We start from the raw sequence: 21,755 nt of genomic DNA on the forward strand, positions 1-21,755 counted from the left end.
GACTTTAACCCCAAATCAGACCAAGCGGGCATGGAAGAATGCGCCTCAATTTCGTGAGGTTTGTCAGAAGGCAGGCAGAGGAGGTCTCTCTGCAATAGTGAGCGGGCCCGACGGCATGGGCTCTGGCCCAGGAAAGCTCATGCCTCAGAACGTAGGTTCCTCTTAGGTGTGTCAGGAGGCTTTGTTGTTCTCGCTGCAACAGATTTGCTACCGCGTTTTCACGAACCATTTCCAGAAAGCTTGCTCTTATTACTCTGTTGCAGCAAAACAACAACAACACTCCCCCCCCCCCATGCTGTGGCACCGTAAAGACCACACTTCCCCCACCCCCCGTTAGCTTTAGTCCTCTTCACCAGCTTCAATATAGCTGTACTTCCTGTATTTCCATAATTGGCCGCAAAATGTATCCCGAGTGAAGGGCTAGTTGCCAGCCTAATGCGCCGTCTTTCCTTGGGCTCTTTTCCGCCTCCCTTCCAGTCCCATGCAACATGCCCGGGCTCTGCTCCTCTCCCAGGCTGAGAGATGTCTCTGGTAGAAGACTGAGCAGAGAAGATGGCCTGCTGCGGGAAGGGGAATTTGAATCGCAACAGTTTTTAATCTGTACAGCCAGTTCCGTTAACTTCATCGTACTGGTAGGAAAGTTATATAGAGGGGTGTTCTGGCAGCTGGAGGGATATTTGACGTGGGGGGGAGGACCCTACGCATTCTGAGTACACATAAAGATCACCTCCGTTTTCTTCCTTTTGACAGTACCACAAAGTGCATGCACACAAAAGCTTATACCCAGAATTAAACTTTGTTGGTCTTAAAGGTGCCACTGGATTCAAACTTTGTTCTGTTGCTTCAAACCAACACAGCTGCCCGCCTGAATCTTTGACAGGAACAGCTTTTGTTCCTTCTTTAATCTCGACGATCAACAAAACTGCCTGGCTTTTGACTGACCAATACACACAACCACTTGCCACTGGTGTTAAACCTCCTTGGTTATTAACTTCCACTCAGTCAATAGTATAATCATTACTACCACTGATTGTTTAGTATTTTACATTGCAATGTGCTTTCACAACAAACATTACTAATGTTTCTGTTTACAGATGGGAACTATAGGTGGAAGGCATTTGTTTGCAAGTATGTTTGCCAATTTTTTTTCTTGAACTACTACATTTATTTTAATTATTTTAAAACAGACAAGACTGTGTCAATGGCACACAATGCAATACAACTGAACACCTGTTAATTTTGATATATTTCCATCCTGTATGAGGTCTTCATGGCAGTTTACAACTTTTTAAAATCCATTCTTTCTTAACTGTTACAGGTCAGGTAATAATATCATTTCCTTTACTTACTTTTCAGGAAGCATATGCACAATGAGAACGGAAATATACACCAAGCTTGATTTCCTTTCCAGATACTAAAGAAGACTGCATACAGGGCCATGGCCGTAATTTAACATTAAATATGTTTTTTTAAAAAATAATTGTGACTCCAGTATTCAGGTTTTTGCATTAAAAAAATTAAGGGGTAGGCAACTTTTATGGCCCAAGTGCCACACATATATACACATGCAATGTATACCTGTTAAGATGTTGGTGTGCCAGCAAATAAAATGGAAGGAAAGGGTTGTACTTGGAGCAAGCCAACTGAATAAAATTAAGTGAGTGGTATAAGGCATATGATTGGGTTTATACAGCATTGTTGATACAACAGAAAAGTTGCTCCCTGGAGTCCTGTATACAACGGTCTCTTTCGGTCCATCTTCAGAAATTGTTGAAGCTGTTTCATTATCTGCTGGCTTCTCCTCGCCGTCCAGCCTCTGCCTGACATGGCTATTGGACTAGTAGACAATACAACCAAACACAGTCCATGTGCCCACCTTGTACATCAGGGTGCCATACCACCACCAGACTTCGGCCCATCCCATCCTGCCCTTCCCTGAGGCCACCTCAGGAGCACTGCCAGCATCTCAGGATTCACCTTGGACATGCTTGGTGGCTGTTCAGATCTGGGATGCAATGAGGAGCATAAGCCATACCTATTGCCTTCTCCTTTACCATTGACACCAGCAGCACTGCCAGAACCTTGGTTGACTGATCAGAGACCTGGCTGTGGATGCCAAGCAAAATGGTATGATGTGCTGCTGTTGGCACATGCTAGGGTTGTTGCCAACCCCTCCATAGGTTCACCTTCAGCTTACTCTGACATCCTACCTGCCCCCAAGATTTTTGTCTACAAGCCTGATACTATTTCTAACAAAATAAAAAAGATAAACTCCACCTGGCATGGTCACCTTGTAATAGCTGTAATACTCTTCTGCTTATTTTTCTCTGAAACTGCAAGTCTCAAGATACCAAAATCACCATAACTTCCATCATTGAAGCCAGAGGCTTCTTCTCTCTGCCCCCCCTATACATGTGGCTAAAGACAGAAATATTCTCATTTCTTTCATTTCTTTTTCTCTAACGTTTCAGGCTCCAAGATACTTTAACTTCCAATAACTTCCTCATCTGCATGCACATGAAAGCTTATGTTCTGAATAAAACTAAGTTGGTCTTAAAGGTGCAATTGACTCTTATTTTGCTCCAATACATTGTTTGTCTCAATGATTCGCAGGTTGAGAGTTGAGATTTTAGGCAGAAATAAGGTAAGGCAGTGGAGCAGTCCCAAGGTCCCAGAAGGAAAAAAAACAAGAGGGTTGACAGCCTCTGTGCAAGTGGAGAGGATGAGACTGCAATTTTGGCTGGCAGAGCAGCACAAAATAATTTCAAAGAAGGTCTAGGAATTCAGTGTGAGTCCAGGATGAGAAATAGGGTTGCCAGTCCCCTGGAAAAAATACCAAACTGTGTAGCACTGTAATAGCAATTATATTGTGACAACAGCAAAGCCCTTAAAGGGAAATGTCCATATCCAATTAGAAATACATTTCGTCCAGGGCTGGATCAACAATTAAGCAAAGTAGGCACTGGCCTATGGGCCTGCACACCTTTAGGGGCCCTGGGCTGGCTCCCCCCCCCATTTCCCCCCTGCTTGCAGCCCTTCCAGCTGCACGCAAAGCCAGCAATTGAGCCTCTCTTTGCCTGACTTGTCTGGTGTGGCTGCTGACATTGTCTCCAAATTTGCCTCTCTCTACTTCTCCCCCATAGCTTTGTTAAAGGGGTTTTTGAGAAGGTGCCCACAGGCTGCAGCGGGGGCCAGGGGCAATGGGGCGAGCGCTCCAACTCTGAGATAATTTGTGAGGGGACCCCCAAGATTTTGACTGCCTAGGGGCCTGCACAGGGTTTAATCCAGCACTGATTTTGTCTTGCTGCATAAAGAGTCTCATTACAAAGGTTGTCTTCTTCCATCACAATGTAAATAAGCCCAATAGAAGAATCAAATCAATTCAAGGGCCCAGTTTTAGTTTCAAAAACCTTAATCAGCCAAGGCTTTAGCTTTGCAAGTTAATATAAAATACTCCATACTCACCCACATAAAGAAAAGATAACCTGCTATCTGAAGCACCAGTCCTGAGTATGGAGTATTTTATAGGAAATATTTTGCCATGTAACTGTAGGAATGTTTTATTAAGTCTCTTCTATAGCAGCTTATAGCCATGATATACTAAACTGCAAAGTTAAAATCTTGGCTTCAGTTCAGTCACTGAGGCATCCTGATTGCTAGATGGATTCTCCCTTCCTTGCTCTTTCTCACTGTGTGTTGTTTGTTCATAGACAGTATTACCCACTGAAGCCCCCCACCCCCCGCTTTTAATAAACATTTAAAAAAACTAAACCCGTCCTGTGTATCCTAGCAAGTTCTTCAGTTCCCACAAAGACAAGCAGGACTGACTGGCTGAACTGAAGAACCTGACAGTCTAAGCAGCTTCATGATGCTACCAAGCAGCCCAAGGAGGGGCATTGCCCCCTCTGGGAAATTCAGGGGAGGCTTGGACCCTGATGCCCCCGTAGTTTATGCCCCTGGCCCAGTATCTTAATAGGTAATGGTGCAACATGAGAAGCCTTTGGTTCATATGTTACCAAGCAGCTTGTGTTAGTTTCTTTAAGGTGCAGTTGGTCAAGTGCCTCATGGTTCAGGGGCCTGAATTTGGGGAACCCACTTTGTTAGAAGCCAGACTAACTTTCAGGAGCTCTGACATTTTCACCTGACTGCTGCCATCAGGGGCATTTGATGCATTGCTGTTTTTGTATAAATTCAGGTGCACTTACTCTGAAAAACGCAGGTTCAGAGATTTCCAGGTTCAGAGATTTCTACAAGAGTTAGAGCAGTCACCACATGGTCCCATCCCATTTGTATATTGCCAATAAGTTTGCAAACTCTGTAATAATTATAATGCACATTTTAAACAGTTTTGAGATTTCTTGTATTTGTAAAAATAAACACTGTATAGGCTAGGATGCACAGCTAGATTCGAACCCAGTAGCACTGTAGAGTTGGGTTATCTGATGAAGTTGGGTTATCTGATGAGAGTTCTCAAAAACTCTCCCATAATACAAATGTGGAACACCTTTTCTCTCTGATAAAAATTCAGTGGAACAAAGGAAGAAGCAACGTCCTTGGAATCACTTTGAGGTATATTGTTAGTCTAGTACAATTATAAGCATATTACTTGCAAAGAATTCCATATCTATCTCTTAAGGAATAAGCAATTGTTGAAAAAGATACAATCTACAGAGAAAAGCGCTTGGTGTAGTCAGCTTAAGGAGGAAGAACAAAGAGCACTTGAAAGAGACTGACCACGAGGTATATGTTTATTTGTACTGATACAAGAACTTCACATGCAATTTCATTTTACAATTAGTTATGTGTTGAAAATCAAATAATTATAATAAGATCAAATGTGTAATTTAATGTTACTATTATTTAGTCTAAATAAATCAATTAAAACTCATCTAAAAACAAGGAAGGTTAAGAATATTCATAGTAGCAATCATCACAGCTTAAATAGTAAGGATGTTTAAAATGAGATTTGTCATAGTGATCAGTTTTTCGAAGTAGTTAGTCAGAAAATATGGCCTCTTGTTTGCTTTTCAAAAAGGGATAACCCTCGCCTAAGGTCACCTTAGCACAGTTCCATGGCAGAGTCAGGGATATGGACAGCATTCTTGTTTTACCTGGCTTTTGAGGAACAGGTGGCTGTACAGTGGTCTGCCATGTGCTATTTCAGATTGTGAATTAATTCCTTGTGACGGTTCTTGTGCTTTTATTATATTATTGTGTTACTGTATTTCTTATTGTACAAGTGCTTTGAATTTAGGAAAGGCAATATATTATTAGTCAGAGACCAGCACAGGGCTTCATGTTTGCAGCACGTGTAGTATTTCCCATAGACCAGCAGAGGGATTTGATTGTGATTGTAAAGAATGGAGTTGCGCCGAGTTTAAACCAGGCTTCTCTATGCCGAAGCGTAAGGGGTGCGTCTAGCTTGTTCCTAGGCGCTTCACAGGATTGAAACGCCACTGGAGCATGCTGGCGGCTGCAATTACAAATCCAGTACTGTTCTGCTTTGCATCCAATCAAGAAAGGGACTGAGGTGAGGTACCAGCGTCGGGTTCCCCTCCCTTCATTGAAAGGTACTGGTAAATTATGAATGGTGGGGAGAAATTAGGCTAATGCAGCGACGATATTCATATTTCAGCAGTCTGAATAACAGACCTTTCCAATATATCTGTTGCTCCCCTTAAGAACTGAGCCAACAGAAATTCAGAAGCTTTTCTTATCACTGCTTTTCCTTGTTGGGGAATATCTACCTTTGTTGAATGGACTGCCTGCTAGTTTTATTATTCCTAAAGATGCAGGAATGCTCCCTGGAGGGGGGCTGAGATGGCACTGGCAGTCTGGGGTAAATTCCAGGTGACTGGTGGGCGCACAGATTGCTGATATGTATGCTTTCAAAACATGGCACTCAAGTTCAGACTTGCTTCTAGAGGATACTTCGTTGGATAACTTTTGGTCCTGTGTCTCAGAAATCTGTTTTCTTGTATGAAAAGCTTTGGAAATGCTGTGGTGGGGAAATGTGTGCTTATTGCCTGTCTTGCAAAACTGAAAACACCTAAGATGCTGCTTCAATAATGTAATTCTAAAATGTTTGCAAGAACGTTGCATGTCAACTTGTACCAAAAGGAAATGTAAAGTCTCTTTTACAAAACCCTTTTTGCATGTTATACTCCACTGTGAGCTCTAATTATTATAGTTCCTGCCTCTCCAAGTCAGATTTTGCCATGTTCATTACAGGTAAATTATTCTTGATCTTTGGTGTACAGGTAGTGGAAAGACACTGTTTTTACTTAGCAACCAGAACAGTAAAAAAGTTTCTTACAGTTATGGGCATTACCAACACTTACAGTAACTTGACTGTATTTGTGTCTTAATTTTCTCTCAACGGTTTAGGACTGTAAAATATGTGTCCCCCCTGATTTTATGGGTCCTTGCAAACCTCCAAGGAGAGGATTTAATCCTTGAGAATTATTTCATTACTCCATTTATACTCCTCTTTTCTTCCCAGTGGGGATCCAAAGTGGCTTACAACATTTTCCCCTTCTTGATTTTATCCTCACAACAGCCTGTGAAGTAGGTTAATCTGAGGTGTGTGACTGACCCAGGGATATCCAGCAAGCTTCCACAGCAGAATGGGGATTTGAACAGGGGTCTCCCAGATCTTAGTCTGTCACTCAAACCACTACACCATGATGACTCTCAGATCAGTTACAGAAATTCCTCAAGAACAGATGCCATTCTAATGTACTGACTTACAAGTGAGTGGGTCACTTGATGGTGGCTACTTTTCAGTGGATCATTGAGTAATTAAATTATGAGAGTACTAGGCCTGAAAACCTGAAAGCAGAACTGGTTCACCCATGCACAATCGCCAAGTGAATCATCATTCAGTGACTTGTAGCTGAATGGATGAGGAGCATTATATTTTAGTTGGCAGCAAAGCAGTTTATGTGCATTTGATTTGCAATGGCTGATTTCAGACATTCAAGAACTGATTTTTACAACATCATAATTATTTATTTGAGAGCTAGTGTAGTGGTTAGAGCAGGCCTCAGGTTCAGCAGGAGCTCACAGGAGCACAGCTCCTGAACCTTTCTGGTAGTTCCACCTCCTTAGTCCCACCTTGTCCATTGAATAGTAGGTGCAGCTGCATAATAATCCCTGGATGAGCTCCACCACCTTTTTTTTTCTACAAAACAACCTCTGGGTTAGAGTATCAGACTAGAATCTGGAAGAACCCTCACTTTGTCGTGGAAGCTTGCTGGGTAACCTTGACTAATCACACACACTCAGTCTAACTTCCCTCAAAGGATTTTGTGAGGTTAAGATGGACGAGAGGAAAATGGTGTAACCTGCTTTGAGTCCCACTGAGGAAAAAGGTGGGGTATACATGAAGTAAGCAAATAAACTGTATAACACCAAATTTTCTAATAACTTTATTATCTCCCAGTCAGCGGCCCCACACAGGGGGAATGGTATACTTTACTGGGGCCCAGAAGTCCAGAAGGAGCTGGTGGTAGCTCAGGCTGTCATCCCCATTATCATGACAAAAAAAATTAAGGTTAAATTATAATAATAACCAAAGATATTTAGAGAATTTTATTTTCTTGTAGATATGTATTTGTTGTTCCAATCTCTTGTGACAATAGCTGCAGCCAATCAGGAGCAGTGTTAGAGCAGCTATCACAGGCAACATTTTGAGTTCTAAAACAGACAGCTTGTGTAGTTAGACTTGGGCTGTGTGAGTGAGACTAATAAAGAAATTTGTTTTTCTCTGTTTGACATGCTCTACCAACCACCAGCTGAAGTCTGGGATTCTTCCAGAATCACAAGATTTCCAGATGACAGATCAGTTCTCCTTGTGAAAATAGAGGGTCATCTCCCTCCCAAACTCTGTCCTTCCCAGGCTCTGTCTCCGAATCTCCAGGAATTTCCTGACTTGGAGATTACAGCCCTATCTACAAGAACTGCAAGTCCCTGAGGTTCTTGTGTGTAGGCAGGAGAGAAGGGCAAAGTAAAGCACCATAAGACAGTGGGAGCGATTTATCCACTGATTTCTGCGTGCATTAGTTTGCCATTAGTTTTCACTTTGTCCCCTGCCCGATCTCAAGTTTTTTCCAGCTCTTTTGAAACCGCTTTTACCTCAGCTTTTTCTGGAAGCTGATTTTGAGTCAGCTTTTCCCTTGTGCATATTTCCACTGGTTTTCTTTGTCCCACCCACTCACCTCCAGTCCACTTTTTAATGAGTGGGCTGCCATTGTTAAACCACTCCCTCTCCCTCCCCCAGACAGTGATTTCAATTTTTTAAAAACAATCCTAAAATATAACACAGCAGCGTTTTAATGATTGTTTAAGCAGATTCTCTGAATCCTCAGCTTTCATCTTTTTTAAACAAAGTAAGTCTCTAGCACTTTCCCTCATGGAGATATAAGGGAAAAGGCATATTTCCACGAGGAAAGAAGAAGACTGCCCTGACCTGGATTGCCCAGGGAAGCCTGATCTTATTAGATATAGGAAACTAAGCAGGACTGACTGCAATTAGTACTTGGATGGGAGACTTCCTTGAAATACCCTGTCAGCGGACGGGGGCAGACTCTATTCAGCCACCTCTCTGAATATCCTACAGCAGTCAACATGACCTCCAGCTCTCTCTCTCTCTCTCTCTCTCTCTCTGGGTTAGCTGTAATTATCTGGATTGCTGATATTTAAACCAAGTTCTGGCATAATATTAATGCAAATCTTCAGCCTGGAAACATAAGGAAATGAACTAAGAAAATGAATGCTAGAAAATTTTGTTAAAAGTCTAGGCTAATGGGAGTGCTGTTTAATTGGAAAGCATGCTAATAGCCTGTCAGTACAACGGGCTCAGTGCCAAGTAAACACAAATTAAGTCAATGTATCTGTACCAGAAGATTTACTTGTAGCCATAGCAGAGGAGGAATGAGACTATCATAAGAAAGTCACTATTACTTGCTTGTTATTTTGTTATTCCCCCAGGGTTGCCAAGTCAATGTTGGAAAATACCTGGAGACTTTGGGGGTGCATCCAGGTGAGGGCAGGGTTTGGGGTGGGGAGGGGCCTCAGCATGATACAATGCCCTTCAAAGCAGCTATTTTCTCCAAGGATGATAAACACAACTGGAACGGTGTACTCAATGGATAATAAAAGGAAATCACCAGAAACAATGTAACTTTCACAAATCAGTGAAACAGTGCAGAATTATATTTATTGCAAACTGATTGAACAAAAAGAACAGAACACTGAGTATACAGTATGAATAATGTCCCCACAAAGTCTTTCCACAGCCTGAAAGTCGGCTTCTTCTAATAGACACAGGGATGGGCAAAATCCTTTGAACTCAGCATTCAACTCCAAATGGTACGGAGAAAGAAAGAAGGAACCGCTTACTGCAGGACTTTATGGAGAAAAAATGCAATGGTCTCTAGAAAGAGGCTCTGGGTGAGTGTCCTCCCTTTCTGTCTTCCCATCCAGCCAAGTGAAGGTATTCACTCCCTCCCCCACACACCCACCCACCAAGGGGAGCAGTTGTAATTCTGAGTGATCTCCAGCCATCACCTGGAGATTGGCAACAGTGGTTCCCCAGGAGGAAATAGCATTGTATCTGTCTGAGGTCCAACCAATACTCCCTCTAAGCTGTGGAGTCTTGTGAGCAAAACTTCTACTTGGTAAGCTACTGGCATTAAAGTTGTGAGCTACTGCATACATTAGCTTCCTCTGGAGCCATTTTTCCTTAGCTGAGACAAAAATGTGTGAGCCAGAGGCTAAAAAATTGTGAGCTAGCTCACATTAGCTCAGCTTAGAGGGAACACTGGGTCCAACCCCTCCTCAAACCCCACCCTCTACAGGCCTCACCACTTAAATCTCCAAGAATTTCCTAACTTGGAGTTGGCAACCCTTTCTCCTTCTTAGCCAACTATCCTGGGGCGAGGCTGAGGGAGGATATTGTTAGTATGGAGTCTATGGCATTGTACCTGCCTAAGGTCCTACCCCTCCTCAAACCCCACCTTCTCCAGGCTCCACCCTTCAAATCTCCAGCAATTTCCCAACCTGGAGTTGGCAACCCTTTCTCCTTCTCAGCCAACTATCCTGGGGTGAGGCTGAGGGTTGGAGGGAGAGAGGGAGTGACAGGACAGACCCAGGAAAGACAGTAAAAGGTAGGATGGCCATGCCGTCTGAGGAAACACTCATGGAGTTGCCAGGCCTTGCTACCTAGTCACATTATGGCAGCGGTGGTGGCTGTGGCTCCCTGACTATTTTGGCAGCCTTTGGAGGCTGCATCTGCTTGGAGGCTCTGTGTGCAGTTGATGGGGCGGCAGAGGTCTGTTGCCACCTCCTGCTGTGATGCCTTTTGTAAGGCCACAGTAGAGCAGCAGGCCTTCCTGGGGCCTGTTGATAGAGAAGACACATAGAAGCATGTGTCTGTCTCTGAGGTAAAACTGCTTGGTGGTTTGTTCAACATTCCTGGGCCTGCACTAGGCAGGGGAGTCAACCAGTGGGAGACGGTGGCTCAGTGGTAGAGCATCTGCTTGGGAAGCAGAAGGTCCCAGGTTCAATCCCTGGCATCTCCAAAAAAGGGTCCAGACAAATAGATGTGGAAAACCTCAGCTTGAGACCCTGGAGAGCTGTTGCCAGTCTGAGAAGACAATACTGACTTTGATGGACCAAGGGTCTGATTCAGTATAAGGCAGCTTCATATGTTCATATGACCAGATATGGTAACAGACGGTTCATGAGCCAATAGTTCATACAGAAACGTTCCAACCGATGAGGGTGCTCATTCTGCCACCACCACATGGGAATTAAGTATAAAAATTTATTTGAAATTTTGGCATATCGGTCTCACTTGGAATTGCTGGAAATATGAAGGGTGTACCTTTTTGATTGTATCATGTAATGCAGTACTTGACAACTTTTGCAAATTTAATAGCCATCTAACGTGCTCTGCAGCCCTCTGAGTCAGTGTAATTTTGAAATGCTGCATTGTTGTAGTTGTGCCATAATCAAACTCATACAATCCAGTACAGCAAAACTCATAAGTTATAATTTGGAGAGATCCATATTGGCAGTCCTGCACAAACATGTAATGAACACAATAGCCCATTTTACTGTCATAATTTGTACATGGATATTTGAGCATAATAATAGCTCAGATGTTTTGTAAATGCATATGGAATAGTTCATAATGCTGTATATATCAGCAAAATCTGGACATTCTCCTCCATAATTGGTTAAAAATACTAAAATGTGATTTATGTGAAAAAAATTGTATAAACCCAAACTGCATGTATGGACACGTAGTGTTTTCACCAATAGGATCCACAATGCAGACCTTGCAATCCTCTCATTGGGCTGAATAAAACAGTTCCCGTATTGTGCATTATTGAGACCTAGTTACAGATATTCTTTCTCCATGGGTAAGTTAGCATAATAGCTGCACAATGCAGTAGCATGATAGAAGAATTGGATTATATATGTGTTTCTTCCAAAAAGAGTCTTAAAATATATGGCAGTTACAGCATGCATGCGCTTGTCCCAGCTTGCATAATAGCATTACTGGATTGCAATTATTACTGTTATATATCAGTGGAATTCCATGTAATCAGTTATTTTGTCTCTCCAGAATTAGCTGGCAGGGGTTTCATATTTCAAATGTATTTCTTCACAGATGGAAACATGGCCTGGTCTGTTTCTATTTTTGGAAGTGTTTTCTTCAACAGTCCTGAGCTACCCAAATGGGAAAATTGGTATGGCCTGTAATTCTATGTTACCCATGCATGGGACTTCTGCTCCACAGACCTCCCAACCACTATATGCCATCTCTGTCTCTAGCACAACGTTTAACCCTGGTGATGAGATCACAGGTAAATCCCCTTTCCTTCTTTCAAAAAAAGCTATATCACAGGTGGCCAAACAGTGGCTCTTTCACACATATTGTTTGGCTCTCCTAGACCACACTGCCCCGTTGGCCAGCAGCTTGGTGACTGCATTTAAAGTTGCTTTCTTTCTGCCTCACTCTCCCTCATCTATTTCCCTCCCTCCCTCCCTTGCAGCTCTCAAATATCTGACATTCATGTCTTGCAGCTCTCAAACATCTGATGTTTATTATATGTGGCTCTTACATTAATCAGGTTTGGCCACTTCTGATTTAGACTGTTCATCAAGTCATATTTGGGCAGCAAGGCATTCCTATCTGGCATTCCTGAAAAAAAGACTCTTATGGGTCAATATGATTTAAGACTGTCTTTGAGAGACTTCTGGCTCTTGGTGTTAACCTCAACATCACCCAAGAGGATGACATCACCCAATATATCCGGCTAGACTAAATGCAGTATTTGCGTTGGTGAGAAATCGTGTAAAATTAATTGATCACTAAAGCTCTGCTTTTAGAGCATACTGCACCTGTTCATCCCAATTTTTTTGTATTGCGCCACCAAAATGTCTTCCTTCTTACCTCTGTCTGTTGACTACCCAGAGCCTTTTATGGGAATTCATTCTGGCCAGACTAAATGCTCATTCCTCAGCAGTTGTGAGGGGTAGGTCATACGTCTACCTTATTCAGAACAAATCTGCCTCTGTCCCCACAACTGCATATTCTTGTGGAGTGTCAGTACAATAATCTCAAGAGGTGTTATATTTCACCATACTTGTGAGCTCACCCTAATGTATAGTCTTATGACCTCGTTACATTTCTACTTGCCAGCAGGAATGTAAAAACTTCAGTAATCCTAAAATTTTCTTACTCCTTTTGTCTATTGGATGATAAATTATTAACAACAGCTATTCAATGCTCAAGATCAATATATCATATAGCTCAGGAGTGTCCAGACTTGCTTACATAAGAGCCACATAGAATAAACATCAGATGTCTGAGAGCCACAAGACATGAACATCAAATGTTTGAGAGAGGAAGGAAGGAAAGAAAATAGATGGGGAGGGAGAGGTGGAAAGAAAGCAACTTAAACTTTAGGTGCATTCTCCAAGCTGCTGCAGGCTTGGTTTAGAGAAGTGATTTAAAAAGAGAAATGCCTTCTCCAAGCTGGCCAATGGGGTGGTGAGGGCTTCAAGAGCCATACGATATGTGCGAAAGAGCCACATGTAGCTCCAGACTTGCAGTTTGGCCACCCCTGCCCTAGACAAAATGAAAGAGTCGCTTGTTTTAAATTAAAAGCTACTTGGCAGTCATTTTTTAAGGGGGGGCAGATTTGGGGCTTGTTATTTTATTCTGAAAATGATTTTTAAAAAAGATTATTGTACACTGTCTTGAACCACTAGGGATGGTGGGGTATAAATATTTTAATAAATAAAATTATAAATAATACATTTTGAGGCTGTTCATTGCATTCAGCAATGTATCTGCTTAGTAAAGGATTCCTGTCCTTCATTTTTCTTACTCTCAAAACCCTGCCCTACATTTCAGTTTGACAAGGGCCAGGAAGGATCCTGAGAGCTGTATGCATGTATGTGCTTTTGCCAAGAGTGTATGTGTATGTGTGTTGATTGATTACCTGTTGTGGTTGCAGTCCCATAAGCTACATCTCTGGAAAGTTTCCCAACCTCCAGAAATGGATTTGGGGTGAGGCACAAGGAGCTGTGATGGGAAGGGGGTCTGGAAAACCCTGGTGCACAGGAAGAACACTGCATGTGGCATGTGGGATCCCAGTCAGTTGCAGTCCATGGGTTATCTTTGGCCAGCAAGATCAGAAGGAGTGGCAATCCTACGGGCTGAAGGTTCTTTGTATCTGCCAGTGGAAAAGTTTCCTGTTTCAGTCATTGTTCTCTGTGCAGAAAGGGGAAATCAATGCAAATTATTATCTTTTTCTCTGCAGTGAAACCAAATCTGTAGGTAACCTAGGGTAACCTAGGGTGAAGCAGTGATTTGCAGTGAGGGAAAGGATCTATGCTTTGTGGTCTTTCAGATGCTTTGGACTTGGTTCTTTTTTGGACATTCTCTGTGTATATTTATATATTCCAAAAGAAAGGCTGAAAAACACAGGACAAGTTCCATCCAAAACAAACCATCTGCAATTGATTTCACCGGGAGAGTTAACCTTGCGCTTAAAAGGTGGATATTGTGCATTTACCTTTGCAGGGTCACATGCTGATTGTCCCAGTGGAGTAGATTACTAATGCCATATAGCCACAACTTTCACATCATCTGTTTCCTGTTATTAATACCAATCATCAGGACCAGATCTACATGTTTTTTGAGGGGGGGCAAAATTAAAAAATGATGCCCCCTTACGGGCCATTCTATCTTATGGGCCCATAGAATACAATGGACTCCATACTCAATTTGGCGCCCCACCCCCGTGTCGGCGCCTGGGGCAAGCACCCCCCTCTCCCCCTCCTAGATCCGACCTGTCAATCATAGCAAAATGGTTCAACTTACACTACTGTTCTGCATTTTTTTTTTTTAAATTCAGTATCTCTAGCAGCGATGAATGACTCCAGTTTTAAGGGATTTTTACTACAGGCCCAAGCAATTGGAGGAACCGTCCCTGTTGGTGTTTTTCAAATCATAACTCCTAAAACCCAAGGTCTTGTGTGTAACAACATTCAGGTATGTGATTATGCCTTGTGTAATACTTGTTGTTTTTTCTGTCTTACCTCATTGGCTGTGGTTTTTTTTAGTATCGTGATTACTGTGTCAGACTAGAACTGGAGTCTTAGATTCAACTCCCCACTCAGTCATGAACCTCAGTAGAGTTGCCAGCCTCCAGGTTGGTTTTTTTTTATAATTTAGATTTGTATACTGCTCCTCTTTGACTTCACAGAGCTCAGGGCGGTTAACAACAAAATATACAATTTAAAAACCAAAGTTAAAATAGTTAAAATTATATCTGAATGGTACCCATTAGATTTACAGTATACATTACTATCCTACAATAAGTGGGAAAAGCAGAGGAGGGGGGAGAGGAGGGGAGAGCCAGGTAGAATGGTACTCATTGCCATCCTCATCAAAAAAATTGGAGCAGAGATCTCTTGGGATTACAACTGATCTCCAGGCAACAGAGATCAGTTCACCTGGAGAAAATGGCTGCTTTGGAAGGTAGACTGTATGGCATTATGCTCTGCTGAAATCCTTCCCCTCCCCAAACTCCACCCTCCTCAGGCTTCACCCCCAAATCTTCAGGTATTTCCCAACCCAGAGCAGTCAGCCCTATCATTGAGTGATCTTGACAGCTATCTCTTTCTAATTCTATAGAACCTGCCAAGATTGTTGTGCAGATGAAATAGAAGAGCGCTTTACATGCTCTGAGATCCCTGTGATAAATATGCGATTCATAGATAGACCCTGCTGAGTAAAACTTCAAGCTAAGATCCAAAAAGCTGCTTCAGGTGTGCCCAAAGTGTTTTGAGTATCCTTGGTGGGATTTTAAGAAGGTTTTTTTTTTCTTTGAACAATAGACTCTCCCATATTATACACAAATAGCTTTTTAAAAGTTTCCTTAGCTTCAAATTATGTTTGCTATAGTAGTGCAGTCCTTTACAGAGTTATTCCAGTCTAAGCACATTGATTTTTGGGGCCTTGGAAAACAGTAACTCTGCACAGGATTGTGCTACAGTTTGTATAAGGGTCTGTTTTAGGGGAGGGCCAAAGGGTGGAATCTTTAATTTCATTGAGAATTGAGGCTGTATAACAACTTTTTAACTGAGTATCTCTGATTTGGTGTAGATAGAGAGAACAGACGACTGAACAAGGATTGTTGGTACTGTTGCTGGAGCTCTGGGCAATCTTCTATACATCCTGTTATATATGTGATTGGAATTGTGTTCAATATATGGAGCTCTTGCCTGGCTCATTGGAGCCTGGAAGACTGAGCTTGGGGACTCGGGAACAGTGGGCAGCGGGATTCAAATCCCTGCGGCCCTGCTCCAATCACGGGACTCCTACTGGTTTGAATGGTCCAATAGCATGCTAGCACGGGAATCTTGTGTGTGTATATATAGTTGGCCCTGTTGGCCTAGTTTCAGTCTTTGAGTGCAGTCCTATATTATGCTGTACTAATTAAAGAGCTATGTTCACTACCACCTCGCCTCTTCATTGTCTGGAACCCACTATATTATACATCCAATACTTCTCCCCAAAAAATCAGAAGCCAGCAGGGCAGCTTTTAGCTGCTTAGATGTGAATTACAACTACCACCTGTTATTGTGGGATTCAGGCAGGAAACCAAAGACTTGCAATAAAATAATAGTTTCCTTTTTCTTCTGTGGGAATGTTACATCAGCAGTGGTGATAATTTCCAGTCTTCCACAGTCTGTTTTGAATTCATTTCCTTCATATTCATTGGCTATTGTATTTATCTTTTCTTCCTAATTTATAAAGACTCAAGGATATGGATACATGTTTTACAGTTAATTGAATTAATATTTGTTGGAGTAAGCCATGTCTCAGGTACAAAAGAAGAAAAGCAGAATCCTGCCTCCTGCAGGCCAGTTAGATAGGATGGCGGGGTTAGCTACATCTTTCCTGATAAGCATCATTCGTCATTCCTTGTCTGCAGGGCTTCTTTGGTAGAAAAAGCCCAGCATGAACTTATCTGCATATTAGGCCATACCCCCTGACATCACCATTGTTTTGCACAGGGCTTTTTTTGTAGAAAAAGCCCAGCAGGAACTCATTTGCATACAAGGCCACACCCCCTGATGCTAAACCAGCTGGAACCGCGTTCCAGTGTGTTTCTGCTAAAAAAAAACCCTGCTTGTTTGTCTGCAGATTGCTACTTCTCAGGCAAGATTCTTCTGAGCTCAGAAGTTCCACACTCACAACTCACTCTCTCTCTCTCTCTCTCCCTCCCTCTCTCTCTCTGTTTTTTGAGGAGGGGCATAAGATGCTATGCTGAAAATTTGGTGCCTCTACCTCAAAAAACAACCCTCGGAGCCTTATATACCCATGGATTGATTCTCCATTATACCCTATGGCAGGGGGGTTTTTTGTAGAAAAAGTCCAGCAGGAATTTACTGGCATATTAGGTCACACTTCCTGACATCACCATTGTTTTACACAGGGCTTTTTTTGTAGAGAAAGCCCAGCAGGAACTTATTTGCATATTAGGCCACACACTCGACACCAAGCCAGCTGGAACTATGTTCTTGTGCATTCCTGCTCAAAAAAAGCCCTGCCCTATGGGAACTGGTCTTCATAGAGTATAATCTGATAACCCTGAAGTGGGGGAAGGGCCTCTAAACCAGGGCCCGTGCCTCCAGTTGTGGATTGGTAATCCTAGGCCTGGAGTTCTCCCAGAATTACAGCTGATTTCCAGAGATCATTTCTCCTGGAGGAAATGCCAATTTCAGACAGAAGTCCAAGGGTGATATCATATCCTCATTGAGTTTTCCCTCCCCAAATTCTGTCCTCCCCAGGCATCTGCCCTCCCCCCGAGATCTCCAAAATTTCCCCAAACTGGCATTGGCAACCCTATAGCTTCACTAGTGGCTCACTAGTTGAATATAAGTCACTATCTTTTTTATGATTTGGGGGCCCAGGCATAATTTGTATAAGCTTTATGGTTATGGTGAAGAGAGGGAAGAGTAGGGGTGTGCCCCTAGCAGTTACTCATTTTGAATGAAGATCTGTTAATGTTTATTTCTTTCCCCTCTATTTTCAGCCAAGCCTGTGGCAGTCCTCCTTAGCCCCATTGCTTCCTGCTTTTGAGTGTTATGGAAGGACTCACATGCCTCCTGCCCCTCACCCAAAGCTCCAGGTCTCATGGAGCAGCCAGGAAATTCATTCCCATTGCATCAGCAGTGGACCTGTGAATCCCTGGCTGTTATTTCTGCTGATAATATGAGAACTCCATCTGACAACTGTTTCCCACAGCAGGAGGCAATAGTGCTGTCTTCTGTTTGACAGTTTGCCTAGCTGTTCACTCCAGTCCATTCTTCTTGTTACTAAAGCCACCACTACACAATGGTGTTATTATCTTGAACTTCTGAGAATTCACACTTGAACTATTCTGATAAAAAGACTAGTAATGTTGTGGTTAGCTTGTTCTCAGCATAAATGCTTTAACAATCATTATTCAGTGTTCTCATTTTCTGGCAGGCATACTGAACTAACTGTTGCTGTGTTTCTAAACATCCTTGTCACCCCTTTTGTACATCTCATATGTGGTAAAAATTTCTTTACCAATTGGCAGGATTATCTAGAAATGATCAAACTACACAGTAGTGAGCTTGGTTAGCGGTATCATCCTTGGTTAGCTGTATCAAGTAGAGACAAGAATTTTATTGCATATGAGGTAAAAATGTGAAGTAAAAGTGTGTTTATGCCAGATTATTGATTCCTTTTATGGACTCATTTTATCAAACTGTATTGTTTTGTTTCATATCAGGTTTCATGGTTCCCCCCCTTTTAATTACAGAATTCTTCTGTGAGTCATACTGACAGCAGAAACAAGCAAAATGTATCTGCAATTTGGGTTGCTCCTCCTGATCTGAAGCGTGTTATCTTCAAGTAAGTTCTGTTTGTTTGCTTGAACAAGCTAGCAGACCTTGAAAGGCCTCATTTTCACAAGGGGCAAAGTAATCTTATTGTTATAATATGGACCCTAGAAAACTGTGCTCTTCTGTGTCAGCATGATAATAAAATCCTATTTTTAATTAATCCATGATAATCCCAGATATAATTTGTGGACCATAGCAGGGCAAACAGATGCACAGTGCAGGAGAAAAAGCCCAACTAACTGTCATACTTTGGTCCTAAAAATAGCTGATGAAATTATTGCTCTGAGTTGCATGTTAGAATGATAATGATAAATCTCATTGTTAATCCCTTTATAAATCTCATTGCTGTGTTTATGGTAGCAGAGTGAAGCCATTTCCCAGATAGTACTGTGCAGGCATCATTTTGGGCAGGAGCTCACAGGAACGGAGCTCCAGAAGCTCTAAATTTTATTGTGCTCTTTCTTTCTCCCCCGCCCCATACTTCTTTTTGGGCTTCATTGTTCAAACCCCCTGTGAGAATTTTGCTGAACTCTAAGATTTGACAAACTTTCTAATATTAAACAGACAGATGGAAATCTTCATTACGCCACATAGGAGAAAATAATTTAAAAAGTATGATGGGGTAAGGTTTTATTATGGCAATTATAATTCAAGAAACATTTTATAGATGCTGAACTGATATAATTTAGTACATCTTTTGGTGATATCAGGAGTGTGTGGCATATGCAAATGAGTTGTTCTAATGAGCTCCAGCACTTCTTTTTCTACAAAATGACTCCCTGGTACTATGGCTAGTTTCTTTGGCATTAGGAAGTACTGACCTGATCTCGTCAGATCTCATAAGCTTTGCAGGGTTGGCCCTGGTTAGTATTTGGATTGGAGACCACTAACGAATGCTAAGCAGATGCAGGCAATAGCAAATAACCTCTGTTTGTCTCTTTCCCTGAAAACCCTACAGGGCTGCTGTAAATCAGCTGCAACTTAATGGCACATTTGATCACCAACTGTATGTGCAGCTAGGGAGGTGTAAACCAGACTGTTAGCAAATTCTGTTTATGCACAGCTCCTGTACCTCCAATTACCCAAACAACCAGGAGCTTCTGAAATCACATTGATGGGTCACCAACTTTGTTGGGGGATTTCTTTTGTACCCCCAACAGCACAAACCCAAAACTAAAGCTGGCGGTTACCAAAACTACCTGCAGTTATCAGAAGTCTAATACATACTCACTAATAAGTTTTAAGACCTTGTAGATAAACTTTATTAGACTCCAGGTTTGGAAAAGCAAAACTGTTTATTGGACTCCAAGTTTCTCATTTGGACAGAAGGCTTAAAATATAGTTAGAAAGGCAAAACGAGAGATTACATTAGTACAGTTGCTCATCCAGTTGCTCATCCAGACAGAAGGCTTAAAATATGTGGATAGAAAAGCAAACGGCTGGATAAACTTAGTACATTTAAGAAAACCATTACACAGTTAGAATTCAGTCAAGCCTAAAGCATAGTTCGACCATAAAGCAGAGAGCATACTGAAAAATCTAAGTCCCAACAGCAACAGGGACTTTACCCTATTGGTCTACATTTTCCCATTTAAAATCTAAGTCCCAAGTCCCATTCTATCAGAGCTATGCTCTGTGTTCTAAGTTTGAGCATTTTCTCTATGTTTGAGGCCCCAAACAGAAATGAACAAGGATTGTTAATTTCTTGGCTTGACTGACAAAGAGTTCCCTGCCTCTCATACAGTCAGTCAGCCGATTCTGCTCAAAAGTGCAGGGTTTATAAAGGCTCACAATCTCTGTCTTATCTGATAGTATCAGATGTTTATGCATTCCAAAAACTGCAGTTGCGATTTAATATAAACAATAATACTTGCCAAATAACCAATCAGAGCCCCAGTTGCCCTCTCCCTTTCACCTACTTTCTGGGTCTTATACATGGCTGCTTCCTCCATCTTGTTTCCTGCCATACCAAATAAGGAAATTCCTGTCCCCAGAGGACTTTCAACTTTACCCTAGTTTTTTGTTTTCTATTCTGCTGTCCTGTTAGCAATATGAATGCATAATAGTGCTGAATAGCTTAGAATGCTGGTGGCCAAGTTCATAACTGCAGCCAGAAATCATAGAAAGAGGACCAGCTCCAAGAAAAATATAGAGGCTTAAGGTATTTGCAGAGCTTAGTGCCCATTTCATAAGATACCCAACCCAAAATTCTGTGACACAGACCTCTTTAACTTGCAGAAACCATGTTGTTTGCAATTCTGCATCCCCTACATATACTGTAAATTATTCCAATAATGGGGGAAGTGCTCAAGAATTTAGTAGACAGCAATGTATGACTGACACACAGTAGGCTCTGGTTAAAGATGAATATCAGTATATGAAATGGAGATGAAATTTGCACTAGTGTGGTATAACAAAGCTGGCAGGAATGGTTGGGATTCCTCTTAAAACTATGTTTCACTGTGGGTTTTTTTACTCCCTTTACAGAGCAACGGTGCTTCATAATTTTACAGTTTTCTGGGCTGAGGTTCAAAGCCAAATTCTTGTATCCTCCAGTCCACCAGTTTTAGTAAGTTTTTCTGCGATCGGAGTCACTATATCACTGTGCAATAATGTTTCAGTTTTTGGTTTAAGACTTTAGGTTGGAACCTGTGAACCACAATGCTGCCAATGTGTGTGGCAGTATCCCTGTTTCTCCTACATCTGTGGACTGTCTGTTTTATATAGACTATTCTTCATATGCGATGTGTTTCAGAATTGGTGAGGAATTCTGTAAGAGGAAATGTTTATGTAAACATGCTGCCATAGATTGCCTTTGATTGCAAGATTTTTTGGGATGGGAAGTTTAAAAAGAAGCTGCTTTCCTAAGCCATTTTGATGGTTCCGTTTCTTTCACAGGATTTACCCAGTTTCCCACAGAGTTCTAGACCCTCTTTAACAACAGTAAGTTTTTGATCTCTGCATCTTGCTTTCCATTATAGGTTTCCCCTCTGCTTCTGTCGAGGTTCCTTTCTTTTATGTCAAGATTTACTTCCATGTGTGTTACCCCTGATAGAATTGTTAATTAGAATTGCTTTTGATCTTTATTTGGGGAAAGTAGCTTCAAAAGGCAGAATGTAGCAAGAGGTGGGGCAAAGCAGAATCTTTTATTTATGTTTACGGAGATAATCCCAAATAGTCCCTTTTATTGGAGCCAAAGAACAGGCCAATGAATAAAATAAAATAAAATGGAATTTATTTATAAAATAAAATAATAAAATCTAAACATACACACTTATCAGTGGGCTGGC

General features: G+C 41.8%; 1 protein-coding gene across 1 annotated transcript in view; it reads left to right on the forward strand.

The window, feature by feature from the left end:
• Positions 1 to 5,438: 5,438 nt before the first annotated feature.
• Positions 5,439 to 21,755, forward strand: part of LOC132567360 (putative ferric-chelate reductase 1) — a 32,405-nt gene continuing 16,088 nt past the window's right edge. Inside the window, exons 1-5 of the mRNA XM_060233035.1 lie at positions 5,439 to 5,530; positions 11,681 to 11,876; positions 14,439 to 14,575; positions 18,384 to 18,475; positions 20,953 to 21,034. Coding sequence (XP_060089018.1) covers positions 11,681 to 11,876; positions 14,439 to 14,575; positions 18,384 to 18,475; positions 20,953 to 21,034 — 507 coding nt within the window. The 5' untranslated portion in view covers positions 5,439 to 5,530. The remainder of the gene's footprint in view (positions 5,531 to 11,680; positions 11,877 to 14,438; positions 14,576 to 18,383; positions 18,476 to 20,952; positions 21,035 to 21,755) is intronic.

Source organism: Heteronotia binoei, chromosome 2, assembly GCF_032191835.1.
Source record: "Heteronotia binoei isolate CCM8104 ecotype False Entrance Well chromosome 2, APGP_CSIRO_Hbin_v1, whole genome shotgun sequence".
Classification (NCBI taxonomy): domain Eukaryota; kingdom Metazoa; phylum Chordata; class Lepidosauria; order Squamata; family Gekkonidae; genus Heteronotia; species Heteronotia binoei.